General features: G+C 28.8%; 1 protein-coding gene across 5 annotated transcripts in view; it reads left to right on the forward strand.

Annotated features, from left to right (window-relative positions):
* Nucleotides 1-21,424, forward strand: part of LOC118199399 (ATP-dependent translocase ABCB1-like) — a 196,362-nt gene that overhangs the window by 161,296 nt on the left and 13,642 nt on the right. For all 5 annotated transcript variants that reach the window (XM_035371252.2, XM_035371253.2, XM_035371256.2 and 2 more), the window contains 7 exons: nt 1,555-1,713; nt 2,971-3,072; nt 8,477-8,554; nt 12,542-12,625; nt 13,129-13,332; nt 15,143-15,243; nt 15,475-15,615. In XM_035371252.2, coding sequence (XP_035227143.1) covers nt 1,555-1,713; nt 2,971-3,072; nt 8,477-8,554; nt 12,542-12,625; nt 13,129-13,332; nt 15,143-15,243; nt 15,475-15,615 — 869 coding nt within the window. The remainder of the gene's footprint in view (nt 1-1,554; nt 1,714-2,970; nt 3,073-8,476; nt 8,555-12,541; nt 12,626-13,128; nt 13,333-15,142; nt 15,244-15,474; nt 15,616-21,424) is intronic.

Below are 21,424 nucleotides of genomic sequence, written 5' to 3' on the forward strand. Positions count from 1 at the left end.
TTTACCAAGGTAATTGGAGGGGGAGATCATTTCAGAAAATAAGAAAGGCTTATTCTTACTCTCATATTATAAAGTTAACAGCTAAGAATTCTGACTGAATATTTTTAATGAAAAATTACTAAAATTATAGTTATAAAAATGTAACTTTTACAAATCTCTAATTTTAAAATAACTGATTAATGATTGAATGAGTGATTTTCAACTGGGTTGAAAATTATTATGTTAAATGAAGGTAAATTACAGTGTTTAAATGAAGATAAGCTATTTTTATCAATATTTTTTTTAAATTATCAACATAGTTAAAATTCTGCTAGCAAACATGTCAAATGAAAAGGGTTTTTGTGTTAATATATACATATAATAGTGGGAAGGTACATTTCTGATATTATTTAAGTCAAAAGTATCATTTATTTGGAATGCAAGGCATTTTTTGTTTGCTTCAAATATATATATATATTTTTTAAAACTTAATAACTTATCTAGTCAATCTATTTTTTAATAAAAGCTAATTCAGTTTTTATCATCCATTAATTATTTCAGCTAACATAATTTGGGTTCAGACTTGACTAACTTAATCTTCTGTTTTTAAGTATGTATTTGTCTCAAACATTAATTAGTAGCTTAACAGCTAAGAATTCTGACAATATTTTTAATGAAAAATTACTAAAATTATATTCATGAAAATATAACTTACAAATCTCTAATTTTAAAATAACTGATTAATGATTGAATGCAGTGATTTTTCAAATCCAGAGGAATTCCTTGAAACTTAATTATGAAACTCTGAAAACACTATTAAATATCAACTAGTGTGTGGTACAAAAAATATGATAAATGTTGTATTCTCACATTTGTGGCTATGGATTTGCATCTTTACTATTTTCATTTATGTTATTACTGACCTAAGTACACGATACCTCCATATATGAGATAGCCATATTTTTTAAGGTGTTTTGCGAAGGATAAAAAAAGAGTTGCTGGACAGCCTCATACACAAGAGCTTGATGTGATGAAGGTATTCTTTGTAAATATAATTAGATGCTCAGTGTATCATTGAGCTAAAATTGTAAGAGGAACTTTTTTTTTAAATGTAAAATGAAAGAATAAGAGATACATTGTAATTTATCCCTTTACTTTTTTATTAAAAGAAAATATAAACATTAGCTTTACCTCAGAGGTAAATTATTTATATTCTTCTTGAAGCTTAACGCGTTAACATATGCTTTTTAAGTATTAAACTGTGTTGAATGGATATGGTTCTCAGAAGGACATTTTTGAATGAAAAGCATCTTTTGGGCAAATTCTATTCTTAAAAATTGGTGATATATGTAGTAATTCTTTATTATTTGTTGTTGTTTTTTTATAATGATTGCATATAGTTAATAACATATTTTTAAACCAATATGTAAGAACACATTTTTGTACTTCTATTTTAATTAATTTATTTGTTTTTATTGATACCTATTATTCAAAAGTTTCAGGGTATCATTTTATTTGAAATGTTGCAAAATTTTTAATTTTGAACATTAGAATAAATAAAATTTGCTTTCTTAGGAGGAGGAGGAAGAAGATGAAAAAGCAGCTCCATCTCAGACTCGGCTTATTAAAATGTGTGCTCCTGAATGGCCATACATATTAGTTGGTTCAATAGCTGCATTAATTATGGGAATTTTCACACCTGTTTATGGCATAGTTTTTGGTGATATACTTGGAGTAAGTATAATAATTTTTTTAAGTTTCCTGTCAAATATTTAATTTTTATTATGGGCGTGATAAAAAAGCCTTCTTTAAAGATTTTAGGAAATTTGTGCCGAAGGACTATATTGTCAAATCATACAGAAACAATATCATTTTGGTTCATAGAAAAAAGTTGCATATTTAATGTCTTTTCCATAAATAATTTCTGAACTAATCATGTAGAATTCATTTCGCCCTAATTATATTGCTTCTTTATTATAAATAGCTGAGAATTTAATCATATAAATGTGTTTTCTGATATATGCAGTGCATCTATGAAGCTTCAAAAATTGATTTTTTCAACTAATCACAATAAAATGCAATCATTGCCTGCTATTATTGATTCGGTGACTGAACTTGAGAACCAAAAACAGTTCTTTTACAGAATGTAACTGTTGTCAAGCAGTTTTTTGTAAACAAAAATGTGATCATTCTTAATTATCTCCATAACTTATCAGTTCGGTGTACTACCTTGTTCCTTAAAGCAAAATTTCACCATAAAGGTCTTTGAGAGCATTTCAAAAATTCACAAAATCATAGCAAAAGGTGAAATAATGTACTAAAGTTGACCTCTAAAAACCCATTCGAAATTTTCTGAACACAATAAGGAATGCAGAGCATACAAAGGAATATATTAGAAGGCTAAGTAATGATAAGGCGTTTTATTCAGATCTATGCAGTCACTCTTACCATTTTGTTGGTGAATTATTAATTTTTGAAAATTAGTTTTGGTTTTAAATAATTTTTTGAAGACATTCTTTTGGATGAAGTAAAAAAAAATCTGTTCCACTTTATTCTTCTGTGAACTTTCTCTTTTATTTTATAGCTTTGAAAATTTTTAACAACAACAGAAAGACATATGATTAAATTTTGCCTCAAAGTATTCTGATATAAATTATTATTGTAGTTATAGAAATTGTCAATCCTAAATTGTGACACATTCTTCGTTATGTAAGTAATTATATTTTGTATAAGAATTGTTTTTTCTTTCACAACTGTTCATTCTTAAAATAATAAAAAGCATGATTATTGAACTAAAAGATGTATAGATTATGTGAGCGTCTATATTTTAATTTTACGTTGACAAAGATGATGTTTTTTCAGAAAGTTACTTTTCTAACTGCAACTGTTTCTTTTTAGTTTAAATTTTTATAATACGTAGTTTGATATATAGTCTGATCATATTTATGTCTACTTGTAAAAATTTTGAATTTATGTGTATTTTATATGTAGATTCTGGCAGAACAAAGTGAAACCATTCTGAATGATATATCTTATTATTCTCTCGTATTTCTTGCCATGGCAGTATCTGCTGGGATTGCTTGTTTTCTACAAGTAAGCTATTTTTCTTTTCAAATTTCCGATAGTATGTAGTGAATGCTGATTTAATTTAGCAGAAGTAAAAGTAAAGAGGGGAAAAGGGTGTTAGAAAATAATATTGTAAACATTATAAGTGACTTTTTGAATAAATTAGCTGTTTTATTACATTGTAAAATTTGTAAATGAAAGTCAATTTGTAAGATTTTTTTTTCAATTTTCCTCTTTTTTTTTATGTATTTGATTTGTATTTTCATTAATTTATTATGCTTAATGCAACATTTTAAAATTTGTACTACAAAAATTCTACAAAATAGTCATTATAAGACAGTTGCATTTAATATTATAAGAAGATTACAGTCAAAAGTCGTTAATTCGGACACCTATAATCTGGAATGGTCTATAATCCGGACCTCAAAGCTACAAACTTTCTGCGCATGCATCGCGTTGACGACTTTCACGTCTGCGAATATGCGTGTGCACATGCGCGTTTAATGTATAACGGATGGTATAAGCTAGGCTAAAATTATCTAATTCAGTTAATGTTGCAGATTGCGTTGTTCCTTAATCTTTGAATTGGATCTGGCTTTATTATTTTTTGCAGACTGTTAGAGCAATTTTATAAAAGTAAACTTGAACTTTCCATTACGTCAAATATAATTTCCAATATATATTTACTAATATGTAAAAGATCTACAAAGCGAAAGTATGTTTCGAAGTCCATTAAATAAAACGTGGAATTGCTGCAAAAAATGGATAAAGACATATCCTTTGTTTATTTAACCATTCCGAAATCTGTTTATCAATTTCACGCTGCTCTGCGGCGGGGTGGCCGGGAGGGAAAAGCCGTGGCACGCAATGAATTGGAAGTTGATCTGTTAGCACTATCCTTATCTTCAGAGCAGATGTTTTTATTTTATTTGGCTTATAATTCCTTACTAAATGTAATATTTCATCTCGATGTACTCCGTCTTTGATACGATTTAAATCAAATTCCTCGTCATTATAATTCGCTTCCGATAGTGAAAAAAGTGACACACAGGTTATTGAAAACGAAAAAATTTCGATTGACAAATTAGTGGGTATTCTCGACACAGCAATTATAGGACTTGAACAGCAGAAATTTGTAACTGAACAAGATATTATGTCTGTTTATAGAAGTAAAGAGAAAGTATTATCACATAAAAAACAAAGCAACTTAAACAACTTACATTGAAAGAAATGTTTAATAAAGTAAACAAATAAATATTAACCTTTTTTTTTTTTTTTTTTTTTTTTTTGTAAATTTTGATACGCTTTAGATCATAATTGTTCTTTATTTCATAAATTACGGTTTCATATTTTTAATTTTATAATTTCTGCATGCCATCTTACCAGATTTAAACTGATGATCTATAATTCGGAAAAATCGATAATCCGGAATCGCCAAAGTCCCGATGAGTCCGGATTAACGACTTTTGACTGTATATAAGTGGTCAGTCTGCAATGTCCATTGAGGACAATTACAAACAAATTATTGAAGATATTTTATATCTTCAGGATTTTAATGAGGATATAAATGAAGAAGGAATTATTATGGAGCAGGATGAAAAGGAGAAAGACTTTGTTTACAATGAAATTTTGATTGTGATGAAAAGTCTATGGATAAAGTCTACTCCTGAGTTGATCAGGGCCACATTGTTCAAGATTTTGTTTGAGGATTGTCCTTCCTTTTTCATAGTGTTATATAATAGAGGCTTGTTGTTGGAGGAGAAGTTGGGGGTATTTCCTGATGTATAGAAAATTGAAAAATTAATCTTGATTCCCAAGGATAAAGGAGGATTTCGTCTAATTTGCCTACTGAAAACATTTGCAATGATTTACGATAAACTTTTAGTTAATAGACTGCAATATTTTTAAATAAGATTAATATTATTTCTGAAAGGCAATTTGGTTTTAGAAAGGGAAAGTCATATCTGGCATTAGAGAGAAACGAAAGACTAAGCATGTGGTTCTGGTTTCATTTGATGCCAGGGGTGCTTTCGATAATGCAAGGCGGCTCTCCCTGATGCGACACTTGAAGAATATTGGAATTACTAAGAATATGTATGAAATTATAAAAAGTTACTTTAAAAGGCGAAAGATGTTTTTAAGGGTCTATCTGATAATCTGAACCTGGTTTTTGACATTTACAAAGGCTGCCCCCCAAGGCTCTTGCATTGCTCCTCTGTTCTGGGGCCTCATTGCTAATGATTTACTGCAGAAAGTCAGTATTTTGAATTGTGAGATTATATGTTCTGCCGACGATATATGGGTTATGGTGGAGAGAAACTCTCTTGGAAAAAAATGGAGAAAGTACTTAAAAAAGTAGAAAATGATTCGAAAGAATGGAGTGACAGAGAAAATATATTTTAATAATGAAAAAAACTTGTGTCTTTTTTCCCTCAGGGTGGGAGAAAGACTAGACTCCCCAATTGAAATTTAAAGGTAATCATATCAAATTGGGTGAAAATATGATATATCTAGGCATTATTATTGATACCAAATTAAATTTTGTGGAACATTTTAAGCAAATACATAGAATCACAGATAACACATAAAAATTTTTGTAAGTATTATTTTTAGTGCTGATACTTTAAATAGAAAGAATTCCACCCTGAGAGAGATATTTAGAAATGTGGTCATCCCTAAAATATTATATGGAGTCTTTGGAGCTGCCGGGCAGAGGAGGTACTTAGGATTAGAATGAAATTGAACACCCTGCAGAGAGGCTGGTTGCTTGCCATTACAAGAGCCTTCAGAACCATTTCGATTGAAGTTGCCTGCATCCTTGTGAGTGTTCTGCCCCTCTTGATTTTATACAAATTATACTACAAAAAGTTTCTATTAGCTAATAAAATTATTATAGATACTGAAACTGGACAAAAATTACTCATGAGTAAGGCCTTTCAACAAGAGAATGAAGCTATTATTCACCCAATGACACAATTTGTATTTCTTTATGATCTTGATATTCCTTCTGATGGCGAAATAGACATTTTTACAGATGGTTCTGGAATTGACGAGGGAGTGGGTAGTGCTGTGGTAATTTATTTTCATGGAGTGGAGATAGACAATATGAGAATAAAACTTAAACCAATGAATTTGATTTATCAAGCAGAACTATACACATTGATAGAGGCTTTGAATTGGATTAATAAAAAAATTAACAGTTTGATTTTTTTATTAATTATACTGATGCCCTATCTGTGCTATATGCACTCACCCAACCAGGTCATAAAAATCAACTGATTAATAAAATAAAAGACTTGTTTGAAAGAAAACGTATTGTTAAATTACACTGGGTGAAAGGACATAGTGGAATTGTCAGAAATGAAAGGAAAGACACCCTTGCTAAAATGGCGGCACTTGGGTATGGGATGGATAATTTTGATATCCAAGATTCAAGAAATAAGACCATTGCTGAAATAGAAAACTGGATTTATACAGAATGGAATTTTAGCTGGGATTCGTCTTATAAGAAAAAAAGAGTTAATGAAAAATATAAAAATAAAATAATATATTTAATGAAAAATATAAATAATGTTGATATAAATCAGGTACTGACTAATTATGGGCGTTTCCTGGCTTATTTTAATCGGTTCCAGCTACAGAATAATGGTAAATGCTTAATATGTGACAAGTTTGGGGAAGCCAGGCACTTCATCAATGAATGTACGCTTACCTGGAGTGCAAGAGAGAAATACAGAAAGAATTTTAAGCAAGATTTTAAAATGAACTATTCAAATTTGAAAGGTTTTACAGAGACAATAATGAAAATTATAAATACGAACAAAGATAGAATGGAATTTGGCAATGAGACTCAGATTTTGGACTTTTTTGTTTTTTCTTGCATTTGTTTTTTTTTCTGGCCAGTCCCATTTTTTTATCATATGGCCAGCTTATGCTGGGTAGGAGGAACGGGTCTGTGCCCTTATAATGATAATGATGATTGTGTTTTGTCTATTTATTTATTTGTTCATTAATAGAGATATTTGAATAGTGGATACAAAAAGTTGAGAAATCCAGTGCTAAATACTTAAATTTTAGCAAGAAATATTTCTCTGGCTCTTGTACATCTTTTATTGCTTTTAGCAGATACATGTACATATTTATAGTCTGTAATACATGTAGTAGCTGTACTATGCAGTATTCTTACAATATGATTTTGCCTTACGATAGTTCAAAAACAGGAATGCTGTACTCAGATTTTATTCACATGTTAGGCTGCTAGTCTAAGATTTTAATAAGTCAATCATCCAGGAAAATGCTGTAAATTAAAAAGGCAGAATGAACAGAAACCTTATGTTAATAGATTGTCCTGAAAAGCTAAATGGTAAGGCTGACAAGATTTTCCCTCTGAAGCTATGAAACTTCTCCTTAGGAAAGATTTCTCCCCTGCATGAGAACCCATGGTGTAAAAGTAGTAAATCTACTCACTATCTGGAATCATATTAAAATTTCATGAACTTTTGTATTTTTTTTTTTTCTGTTTATTAAACTATTTTGGTAGAAATATTTTCCTTGTTCTTCACTTATTATATCATATTTATCGGCAAAGTCTGGGTATGAATTTAAAACTGAAATTTTATTCATACTGGGTAGCGTATAGATCTGAATTTTTGAGCATGCCTTCATAATTAAGTTCATTATTATTATCTGCATATTTATTAATGACATTTGTAGAAGCAGTCCAAGTTCTCTTTTCAACTTCACTCTTAACAAATTTGAAGTTTTGATCCAGTGCTAATTTTATATGTTCAGGGCCATTGAAAATCTTTTCCTTCAGCTTAGTTTCTATTAAGAAAAGAACTTTCAACAAGGTATTTAAAACAATAATCACTTTTTGACAATGCTTTTCCAAGTTGATTCATGAAATTCAGTTTTATGTAACCCCCTGAGTAACATGTAGTTAATCCTCTGAGTGGCATGGTCATGTTTATCTAGTCGTGATTTTTTTTTTTTTTTTTTTTGTCTCTTGGTATATATTAGTTTATAATTTACAAAATTTTACTTTTTTTAATGGATAAATATCTTAATAAATAGCAGCTTATGAAAATGGAGACTAAAATAAATAATTATACAAATTTCATTAATAAGTGCTGTTTAAATACAGAATCTTCGTAAACAGATCCCAAAAGTTGTGCCACTCAGACGGCTAATATAATCATTCCTGTGATTGGAAAAGAATGAGAATAGCTCAACTAATCAAAGTTAATTTGTATTAACCGCAAAACCAAGTTGGATAATACAGTTCATAAAATCTTTAGTTCTTATTTTTAACTCTTATTTTTAACCTTTAAATCTGTACCAGTGCATTTTGCCGTATATAACTCTAGAAGTCCATTGTTTTAATAATTTTTGTTTCATAAGTAAATTTAATTTAACTCTTATTTTTTTGCAGACATTCATGTTTTCTGTAGCTGGAGAAAAATTGACATCAAGGTTAAGAAAGATGGTTTTCACTACAATTATTAGTCAAGTAAGTTAACCCCAATAAATTCTCTGTTCATGAAATCAGAATATTTCATGTGTTGAAAATGAAACAAACTTTTCATTAATTGAATGGAATAATAATTTTCATTATATAATTGAATATTAATTCATGATATATAATTCTAATAGTTTTTAAATTGTTTAAAAATTGGTCTTACCCAAGTATGAAATGGCTTAGTCTCCTCCCCCTCCCCCATAACTATGAAATGTTTTTTTTATTTGTATCATGTATAATTTGTTTTATTTCTAAGGACATAAAATATATGATTAGTGTGGAAAAAATTTAACTTAAAATGTTTTTTTTGGGGGGGGGTGTCTGTGTGTGTTATTTTTTTTTTTTTTTTTTTATTTATTTTTATGGTCATAATGTTACACATGTGTTTATAGAATCTTGCTTAAATCCTGATACTTACTCTGTTAGATTTTCTTTGTTTCTGGCTAATTTTTGCTTTCAAAACAAGCTGTACAAAAAAAAAAAAAAAAAAAAAAAGAAACTAAGGTTTATCTGTACCAAACCTGAAATTTAATCAATTGAAAAAAGTAAAAATTAAATTTTGATGTAGAATCCAGACTTAACTACAAAAAGTGACTGAATTACAAAGAAGACTTCATTACTCACAGTAACTATTTACAATTACAAAAATTAACAGTAACTATTTACAAGTGCTAGAAATATTCTAATACGCTGTAGAGATATATATCTAGTTCTCATCTTCCAAACAAAAAATGTGTTAAGGAACACTTGCTCACCACTGAATAATATCTATATGATTAGCTCTTTCATTATGATCTATAGTAGCAGCAAGCTATCATAGCAACTCCTTATAGTAAAGCTGTGTTATTTACAGTAACAATCAATCAGTCATATTGTATGTGTCACCGTAAGTCATACCGTATATTTATACTTCTGTGTACTCTTCCTCTTTGATACTTTTCTTATTTTGCCATTGTCTTATTTAGAGGAATAGGATGTTTGTTTTTTTAGAAAGAATTGATGAGATAGCTTATCTGAAATATTAGTAAAAATTTAAATAAAATCTTTAAAAAATTTTCTGTTGCAGAAATAATTGTGGGAGATTATAAATGCAGGTAATTTTCGATAACTTAGTTAAAGCTGGCGTCTTAACTTGAAAGAACAGTAACTTTATGAATGTACAAATTTTCATAATTATTTTTAAAAAATTGTAGGGGAATTTCTGATTTCAGTAACAGGCTTTTCCCAAATCTTGCATAAATTTGAAGAATTAGATTTTTTTGTATTATTTTTTGCATTCTATTATAATTATTTTTATGCTACTTTCCACTTGAGTTTTCACAAAAGGACACAGTAGAGTTATTCTGATTCAAACTTCATACTAGAATGTTTAAAGTTGAATTAGTTTTGATGGATTTCTAGAATGCAAATAAAAATCATTTCCCAAAGTCACATAAAGTTGCTCTCCTGCCTCTAAATGCTGACAAAACATTTTGGTATTGAATTTTCTTGTATTTATTTTTTTAAGCAAGCTACATATTTAAGAAAATGCTTACATATACAATATAATGTATAAAAACACCATCCAGTTACATGAGAATTTTGATCTATAATAATGATGTTAACTGCTTTCTTGAGGTGGGTGGTTTTTTTTTTTTTTTTTTTTTTTTTTTTTTTTTTTTTTTTGAAATGTTTCATTAAAAAGTGCATAATGTAATCTTTATTTGGTTGCCTGCTAGTTAAGCTGTCTGTGTCAATGCTTCATTTCTAGTAAACATCTCTTTCTCTGCCAAACTTTAATGTAAATCCTCAATTTCAAAATTAGTAATTTAAATCCTAGTCTAAGAGATTTTTATGAATTTTCACTATTTTTCTTAGGATTGTTCCATGAATTTTACTTCCTTCCCCACAATAAAATTAACTGTCATAATCACATATAATCTTTAAGGAAGGTCAGAATTCCCCCTTCCATGATCATGTGCAACAATAAATGCCAAGATTGCAAAAGTAAAAAATGTTATTTCACTGGAACCTTGTATTATGAGTGCCTGTCATCATAAACATTTCAGTTCACAAACAACTTATCTAAATGGAAAAGATCTTAGGTGACAAATGCTGTCTTGAGTTAAAATCACTCAAATCTGGGGGGGGGGGAATTTAATGTGTTTCGATGTAGTAACCTAAGGCATAACATTAACACTCAGGGACTTCTGAAAATATCTATTTAATATTTAATATTTTTGCTTAGTTCTCATTAACAAAGCCTGACAGCAAATGGTTTATAGGATGAACTTCAGCTTAGAGCAAATTATTGCAAAATTGCAGGCTAAGACTTTAAGAGCTTTGCCATTTAGGATTTTTCCCCCTTATCTATGATAGTGTCTTTAGACAAAACTGCAGACTTGGAAGTTTACATTAAAGATATAAAGGAGTTTTTTTAATGACCATAAAAATAATTTCAACAAGAAAGAATTGTAATAACTTCAGAAGAAACATCAAAAGCTGACTATGAAAGAAATGTCTTTAAAGGAAAGAAGAAACAATGATCCTAGTTCTTTTGATCTGTGAATATGTAACACAATAATGTAAAGTGAAAAGTTTTGGATAAGAATGTTATCCTGTTAAATTAGTAGCAAGCTACAGCATAAGCATATTCAATTACAGTGAAGTGCCTCACTTTAGCAGCATTTTAAAGAACATAGTCAGCAACAAATTACATAGGATAAATGTTGAAGAAAATGGAAGGCCATTGAGTGTCAATGAAGCACTGCTAAAAAGACAAAAATGGTTAGATAATGTTTATTCTGTTCAGATGACACAGTGTACATGTCCTAGTTTCCTCAATATGTTTTTGATACTAGGAACTGATAGCTTGCCATATTTTCCATAAACATAAATGAAATTCAGCTACTATTTAAAAAAATAAATGCAATTTAAATTAGTAAAACTATTTATTTTTAAAATGCAGTACAAGTAGTATAAAATAGAGTAAAATATTTATATTAGAAAAATAATTTATTTTTATGGTATTTATTTAAGTATATTTTCTTCTGTTAATTTGCTTTGGTGTAATATTAACTTTTCAATAACTTTTTAGAGATAACTCTTTTGTGTAAATTTTCTACCCAAATAACCAAGTGTAATCATGGACTCTTTTAGATGGATATTGAATAACATAACATGAACTTATTTATCAAATTCTCTTGATTAAGATTAGTATTCTATGGATTAAAATTAGTATTAAGAAAAGACTGAAATCATTGATATTTAAAATTTTTTTTGTGTGTAATTTGTATTATAAAAGTTTAGTTTCCAGAGAATATTAAGTACCTCTTAAAATAAACATGTGTGAATGCATTAAAATAATGATAAATAAGATAAATATTTTTTAATTATTGAAGTAATTTTTCTTATTTTTGGTCAAAATTGTTAAAGCGCCTTTTTTTTTTAAATTTTGAATTGTTTTAAAGAGGAAAATAAATGATAATAAATTCGTAAATTTAAAAAAAGAAAGGCAATCAAAATAACATAACCTTCCATATATTAAAATTCTTTTTTCTAATATTTATGCGGAAATTTTATTACAAAAATAAACATGACATAAAATTTCTTCAAAATACATGTAATTGATGAACATATCTTTAAATGATGTTATAATTTTACCTTTACAGGTAATGAATAATTTAATAAAATTTTTAAGTATAAAATATTTCACATTGTTCAAATGCATCACCACTTCCATTTATTTGGATAAAAAGTAACTGAAAAATTTGGTAATAAATATTTAGGTAAAAAATATTTTAGTTTCTTCTAAAGAAATTCTTTTAAGAGCTGCGTAAATGAAATGTTTATATACTTTTTAATCATGAGGCAATATACTACATACTCTTTAATATTTAATCTCGAGAACATGCTTATATAATTCAGAATTAAAATATAGTGATATAATGCAAATTATTTCCAGTGCATGATTGTTTCTTTTGCAAAATATTTTCTTAGGATATATCCTGGTTTGATGATCCAAAAAATGGAGTGGGATCACTGTGCACTCGTTTAACGTCTGATGCTTCAAGTGTTCAAGGGGTGAGAATACTAAAGTACTTTTTTTTCATTTTAATTAATATCAGAAACAGGAAGTGAACTTGCAGTTTTTAATGATCATGATCTTTCATTGCATTAAATGAAGTTTTTTTGTTCAAGCATTTTCTGATTGATGTGTGTAAAATTTTTAATCATGGAATATGCATTTCTGGAAATTTTATTTGTAATGATCTTTCATTTCAACAGCTGAAAAGCTGTATAAATTAAATTAGTGTTTATATATAATGCTCTGCTTTCATTATAAATGATTTAAAAGGTTGATTGCTTTTATTGATCTTTAATTTTATAAGCAAATTACCTTTTAAAATGCATTTTTCTCAGCAACAATTATAATTTACTATTCCTGTCAATATCAGTCAAGAAAATAAAATTAATTATGATATGTAAATTTTAGTTGTTAGATGCCTATGATATGTAAATTTTAGATTATGATAACTTGTAATGTATGTTACTCAGATATCATATAGATATTTTTTCTTCCTTAGGCCACTGGATCTCGTATATCAACTGCTCTTCAAGCTCTATCAACCCTTATTGCAGCTATTGTTATTGGTCTTTGGTTCAACTATAAAATAGGAATTGTTGTCTTATGTTTTGTTCCATTGGTTTTATTGGCAACTTATTTTGAAAGCCGTGTTATCAGTGGCCACATGTTAAGTGAAAAGTCTGGCACTGAGCAAGCTTCAAAGGTATAATTTTTTTTTATTGTAAAATACACTTTATTTTTGCTGTAATAAGGAGACTGTGTTAATATACCTTTATTGATGAATGTATTTGACATTATCAGGTTAGGGATATTTTTAAATTCTTAAAAATTTTGAATGGTTATTGTGATTACTGCCAAGCCTTAGTAGGGTCAAAACATTGTTAATGAAATCAGCACTATTAAGTTAATGAATTTTGATTTCGTATGCGCATTTAATAGACAAAAAAGAATTTTTAAGCATATATTACCATAATCTTTTCTGAACGAAGATTTAATTATTTAAAAAATTTTCTTTTAATTCTGAAGTAAATTTTAAAAAATCTAATAAAAATTTAATTTATATGTAGAAATAATAATTTTATTAATTTTTACTAATAAATTACAAAATATGTTTTTAATGTTTAAATGAAAATCAGTTCGTACAGAAACTTTCTCAGAACACGTTTCATACAGAAATTTTATCTTTTAATATTAAATCAAAGAAATTTCATATAACAGAATAACAGAATTTTATCTTTTAATATTAAATCAAAGAAATTTCATATAACAGAATAACAGAATTTTATGTTTTAATATTAAATCAAAGAAATTTCAAATATTTGACTAAATTGAGAATAAGTTTAATTTTACTTACCTAAAAAATAAACGTTTAAAGTAAAAAGAGTCCCAGATATGTTTAATTATTGTGTATTAGGAGAGAATTTAAATAAACGGATAAATAAAAATAAAATAAGTTTTTTTTTTTAAATCGCTATCTTGAAGCAAATACATTGTATATCATTTTGCTTTAAAATAAACAGATTTTGTGAATATTTTGAATAAGTTTAATTTTACTTACCTAAAAAATAAACATTTAAAGTAAAAAGAGTCCCAGATATGTTTAATTATTGTGTATTAGGAGAGAATTTAAATAAACGGATAAATAAAAATAAAATAAGTTTTTTTTTTAAATCGCTATCTTGAAGCAAATACATTGTATATCATTTTGCTTTAAATTGTTTTCTAAAATAAACAGATTTTGTGAATATTTTGAAGCACTTTTCATGACATAACTTCCTTACAAAATATGTGTGTTTAACAGAAGTAAAAGTAGATAAATTAATAACAGTTTAAGACATAATCAATGAGAAACACACTGCTAAAACAATTGGATAAAGCAAAGCACAATCAGTTCTTCAGCAGCTTGTTAGAGATTCTGTTAGTTACACTTTGAAAAAAAGTTTTTGTGGATATATGCTGTATTTTTTTCAATTCCATTGCACACCCATTCATTTCAGTATCACCTACAGAATGAAACATTTTGACACTAGGCAAGTAAAATGCAAATAATTAAAAAGCTCAACTATATTTAGCAAATATTTTTCAATAATTGATTTTAATAAATACCATATCCATTTGAATTAATAGTTTGTAAATGTAAGTTACTTGGGAAAAAATCTAATTCTAAGACACCATTGATAATAAGATGTACACCATTTTTAATGATGTTTATATAAGAGTGCATTAGATTACAGAACTTCTAGTATTTGTTTGTCTTGTGATAAATTTACTTATTATTTAAATAAATTAGAAATGTTATGTCCTAAATTTTATTGTTTAAAATTTCCTTAAATTTGTTGTTGGTAGATTTCAGGTTTGCTTATTTTGTTTTTCTTTCATGAAACATGTTTGTTATAATAATGTCTAAAAAGGTTTAAAAGATAAATATTTAGTTTGGGATTTTATATAATCAGAGGTAAAAACTGTGCATTAACATTTAGTTTACCTGCAGTAACATCCCACTTTAATTTCAGGTAGCTATTGAGGCTATTGACAGCATAAGGACAGTTGCCTCACTGCATAAGGAAGAGGCATTTTATATTCAGTTTAGGAATGCACTATTTGGGCCACACAAGTAAGTTTAATTTTATTTATTTCAGATTTATGCATTATTTTGTAACATTGCATAATGCGTAATGTGTTTAGACTGGCAGTTTAGCATGTTTTTCATTAATTATCTGCTAGTGTAATTCAGTATTTAATATATGGTAAATAATTTAGCATAATAATTCTGAAATTGTGTGACTGCATTTTAGATTCAGGTATAATATATTTTTGTATAGAAACATTGTATAAAATTTTTCAGAAAATCTAGGAAAAATTCTCAAATCAGAGGTGTAACATTTGGATTTGCTCAAAGTATACCATCCTTTGCTTATGCTTGTTCAATGTATTATGGAAGTGTTCTAGTTGCAGAGGGAGAACTATCTTATCCAGATCTCTTTAAGTATGTTTTTTTCCCCATTAGTTTATCCAGTTTAAACTGTTTATTGAAACATAAAATATATATTGATTTCTTGCATGTAAATATAAGAATGTGATATGTGCTTTGATGTTTGTAAATTTATTTTTATTTACTGGTCTTTGTTTATTTTATATTATTTATATTATTACTGATAGTTGATAAATGTTTCCCAAAAATTGAAATTAAAGTTAAGATTTATGTGCATTTTGTTAGATACTGTAACAAAAAAGCTCATTCTAAGTTGTGTAAATATGCAGGACAAGTTTTGGAGGTTCTACTTAACCTTCGAAATTACTCCTGCAAAGTTACATAATGTATGTTGATCTTTGATGCTTGCAGTATCTTTAACCCTCTGAGCGGCCTGGTTTTTGGATCTGTCATGAAAATGTGTATTTAAAGGGCCTTTTCCAATTACTTGATGAACAAGATATGAGTAGGGGGAAAGAATTCATGATAACTTTAAATTGTTAAGGAAGATTTTTCTCTTTTAAAACTGACAATGCATCATGGCTTGATGTATCTTTTGCCTCAGCATCCAATTCATAAATCAAAGCTTCATCTAAATAAAAATACTATCACTGAGTTTTCTTAACTGTAAAATAGCATCAAAGAGAGATAAAATTACTGTAATTTCGCATGTATAGTCCGCAAACACGATTTTATATAAAAAAAATTTCAAAAATCGTCAGATAGTCCGCGGTCTATACTTCCAAAATTACGTTTTTTTAATACGGCAACATTAATGTATTTTAGAACTAAGTATAAATAGAAAAAAAGTACTTACTTACTAATATACCTTCAGAAATAAAACACTAAATACAAATAAAAAACAGTGCTTACTAATTAATCATATATTAATTAATCACACATTCTACTACATTCACGAAAACCTTCAAAGTTTGATTCATCAGTATCAGAATTAAACAGTTCTAATATATTTTTGGGAAGAGTGTCCGAAAGCTCATTTTCAGCATCACTATCTTCACTGTCAGTGATTTCCTCGTTTCCACTAACAATCTTGGCTTTTATAAATTCCAATAGGATGGTTGACACTTTAACACTTTTCCAGGATTTATCGACCCATTCGGTAACTTCAGTGTATGAAGCGCGTCTCATATTTCCTCCTTTTGTGAAAGTATGTAAACCTTTCGACATCTAGATCTCCCAGCAAGCACGTACGTGGGACTTGAAACTTTTGTTCACGCTAATATCCAGTGGTTGCAGGATTTTTGTTAAACCTCCTAAAATAACGCCAAGTTCAGCACCGATTTTTTTTTTTTTTTTTTTTTTTTTTTTTAGCTTCCACCTTTACACTGTCTTTTATGTGTGCCCTCATGGAATCCATAATTAGTACTCCTTTGGAATTGAAAAAGGCACCTTCTCTCTTCTTCCAAACTTCTTGAAACCAATCGAGCATAATGTCCTTGTTGCACCAACCCTTTTCATTGCACCGTATTATGACACTTCGAGGAAAATTTTCCTTGGGAATTGTTTTTCTCTTAAAGATTAAGAGCGGCTTCAACTTGTGCCGTCAGCACAGCAGGCGAGCATCACTGTGAATTGGGTCTTTTCTTGACCAGTTGTTGTTATTGATATTGTTTTCACTCCACAAGTATCGACGGTGCGATTCGGTGGGCAATCAAATGTTAATGGAACTTCGTCCATATTTATAATATTTTTTGAGGAATACTTTCCTTATGCAATAACTTCCCTTTTTCACTGAAGGAAAGAAGCTTTTTTTCCATCTACGTCGTCCGGAACAGCCTGATACATTGTCGTTCTGCTGCGAACTCTCAAGTTTTTATAATGCATGAAGTGGTAAACCCAATTTATTCCTCCCTTGAAATCCGTTATCTGCATCTCTTCTGCCATGGAATTCGCTCGGAGACAGATTTTAACTGTTGAAATGGAGCGTCCGGCATTTCTTTGGTCGAGAAATTTTCCTCTAAAGCCCATTTTACTTTTCCGTGCCGATTGGATTGCTTTCTTCCCATGCTTTTTAACACATCCTTTTGTTTGTGCCAATTTCTCACCACTTTCTCAACCACTTCAAAATAACAGCCTGCTTCTCTATTTCCATCTTTTTCAGCTTTCACAACTACCTTGAGTTTAAACTCAGCAGTAAAACTCCGGGGATGTTTCATCAACGTTATCGAAGATGAAAGACAAAATACGAAAACAAAATACTGTGCAACGTGCTATCCTTATGATAAGTGGTAATGAAATGTGACCTTCGACCCCACTCATTCGGTGTTGCCAAACCACGCTATAAGTAAACAAATCACGCTTTTTTTCGTACTCCAGGTACTTGCCACTAAGGCTCCTAAAAACCGAGCTGACGCATCAACTACTTTTCCCCCTCCCAGCAGTTGCGCTAAAGCAGTGCGAAGGATACTGGGATACAAGACTCTGGTTGCGCTAAGTGAGTGCTCATATCCCGGTATCACTTGATGCGCCAGCCTGGATTTTAGGAGCTCTACTTGCTACTACTCATTCGTTCTGCACTATGCTCTATGGTTTACTATTGATACGATACATACGAATGTTTTCTTGGAATCTTGTGCTTTTTTTATATTTGATCATCCGCAGTTCATGACAGCGTGTTTTTTAAATTTCAATGATTTTAACTGTGAACAATCAGCGTATTATCCGCACTGGTGGATAGTCCGCAGCTTCAAAAATTCGCATTTTAAACACAGATAGTCCGCGCACTATACGCGCAAAATTACGGTACTTAGATTTTAAAGAGATCAGACATCAATCAATCATCATGCTTATTTACAAAATTTTAAAAACTTTCGAAGGTATGCCCTAATGTTGATGAATTTGCAATTACAAGTGAATAAATAAAGATTTTGAATTAAGTGAATATAAAGATATCTAACACCTGTTTCCTAATTTGGCACAAAAGGAAACTGAAACAGAAGCTTATATGTAGGTTATTTTCAAGAAAATTAAGCTGTTGTATAAATGCTTACCGTAATAGTATTATGTAGCACAAAAAGAAAATAAGAAGAAAGAAAATTCTGGTCCATCAGCTGTTTTCAGATTGTGCATTCAGCTCGCGGTTTGATTTTTTGCACCATTATTTTACTGTCGAAGGTTAACAGGCTGATTAATTAATTCTCTGGTTCAACTTTGAAAAATATTTTATGAGTTGTTGGTTAGAAGAAGAGAAAAATTTTGTAGATTTACAGATTGCTGAGCAACTGAAAGATTCATCTGCTCTGCTAAAATGAAATTTCAAAGCAGGAGTGATAAACTCATGGGTTGCATATAGTAACCAGAACCTGTTGAAGCATTTTATATCATATAATTGTAAAATAAGTGAAAGTAGTTCAGGAAGTATTGATTTTAAAAATGACAGCTGGCTGGAGGATTTTTGAGTGAATATGACCACTTTATTTATTAACTCTCTGAGTGGCAAGGCCTTTTGGATCTGTTCCATGAAGACCTGTATTTAATAAGCATTTATTAGCTCAATTTGTAAAATTACTTATTTTACTCTTTGTTCATTGAAAGGATATTTATATCATTAAAGAAAGCAAAATATTTTAAATCATAAGCTAATATGTACTAAGGGGCAAAAAAATTTCCTAATCAGATAAAACCGGCCTTGCCACTCAGGTAGTTAATGCCATATTTATTTGTTTGTTTCTCCTTGAGTATTCCCCCTCTACTCCTTTGACATATGATTTATAAACTTGTGATTTATGGTAATAGAGTAAAATATATACACAAAAGCAAATGCTTTGTATAACTAAAAAGAATATTATTAAAATTAATAACCTTAACTCACTTCTTTCAAAATACAATAATATTAATACAGTCAAAGCTCAACTGTCTGGAAGGTTCGATAAATGCCAAATTCTGGGTAATTAAGCTTATAAAATAAGCAGTTCATGGTAAAAAAGCAATTGGAATGAAAAGCCAAACGAATGGAAGAAAAATTTCCAGTATAAAATTATAAAAAGAATTATTTTATGTGTTATCAATTTGAATATCAAATGCCTACATGTAAATTATATGAGATTTCGAAAGCAAAAAGCTATTCTAGACACAAATGCCGAAGTAAAACATCACGATTAGGAAATTCTCGATTCACGATTAGGAAAATAAAAATTGGCAGAGATCCCAAACTTGCACCAGTCATTGTGGCTGTAGTTTGAAGGACCAAATTGTTCATTATTTAGTTAGATAATCAACGTATACAAGTTATGGACACAACATATGAAAAACTTAAACCATTTGTCATAATTTTTCATATTGAATAGCCAGTGTTTATCCATTTTCATATAAGCTGCATTTTTCATGATCCCATAATTCAAAAAATACTCTGCTGTATGCTGTTCCATTGAAGGAAAGTCCCAAATTTTAATCATTTTTTTTTTCTAGTATGATTGAACAGGTTAGTAGTACAGAAATAGTAGATTGAAAGATTATGAATAATAAGATAATAATAGACTGAAAAACAAATAAATAGTCATTAACTTTTATCAATTTTTTTCAAAATTAAACTGCCTTATTGGGAGTTATAAAGTCAAGGTGAGGATCTTGCAACTGGGTTGTGACATCACACTTATCCATTATTGGCACTAAACTGCACTGTTTGGTGATAGTTTTTGTTTGATTCAAGTCAGAGTCCTATTTCTTTATGACAGAGCTACAAATCTCTTATTTGCTTAATTTTTCATTAAAAAGTTTCTAAAATTTGAAATTATTCTGGTTACTTGAATTTGCTGGTTAGCTAAATATCAGATAGTTAGCCTTATAGTGTAAGATTATAATCTTTTAAATATACTATGTTCATCATGTAAGCCTTTGCAATGGTACATACTATATATTTTTTTCTTCTCAGTTCTCAAGTGAAAAGATTTATAAAAATGGAGACAAACTATACAAATTAACTGTAGTAATACCTGCTTTATAGTAAATGAAATAAGCATGCCTTTCTTAGGGTGAAAGAACTATTATATGTTTCAAGCATTGATAGCAGCGAAAAATAGTGGTGTAGATTATTATTTTATGAAAAGACTTTGAGAATAAATTTCAAGACATGAAAAAATTGCTTTTTAATATGTCTGTTATTGCCATTCTTAACTTCTTTCTTCTATCAAACTTAACTGAGAATTTTCAATGAAATACATAAATAATATTGCAGTCATATACAAATTATTTTTTGAAAACATTCCTTGTTCATAACATGCCTTCTTGAAAGCATCTATGTTTGCAAGCAGTTATTTTTCCCTCTCATATGAAGCATATAAAAATAAATTTTGAATAAAATTTCCAAAGAACATCATAAATTTACTCACTATAGTCACTACCATATCAATCAAATTACGTATACATGCGGTAAGGAGGTTTACTTTTGTCTGAAGGAATATAATCAACATATTGATCAATAAACTGTGTATAATTTTCTGTAACTAACCACAAAGGATGTATAAAAATAAGAGGAAAACATCATAAAGTTTAATCTGATATTTCTGACAAATGTTGGAATTGAAGAAGAATAATTTTTTTTCATTCATCTTTCCTAACTCTTAGAATTTTTTGCATTTTTAATATTTTATAGAAGTGTAATAAATGACAGCCTTCTCATTTGCTATGTTGCATTAATTTTGTTATTTCCTTATTGTTATTGCTATTGGTGTTCTTATTAAGTTAAATATGATAATAAAATGTATTGATTTTTTTTATTTTCAAAAATTAGTAATTGTTAAATGTTCTTAAGATGCAAATTTTATGAAAATATTTATTGTAGTTTTTAATTTAAACTTTGGATATT

Source organism: Stegodyphus dumicola, chromosome 5 (genome assembly GCF_044657685.1).
Source record: "Stegodyphus dumicola isolate Sdum_Otavi_A_Nest chromosome 5, ASM4465768v1".
Lineage (NCBI taxonomy): Eukaryota > Metazoa > Arthropoda > Arachnida > Araneae > Eresidae > Stegodyphus > Stegodyphus dumicola.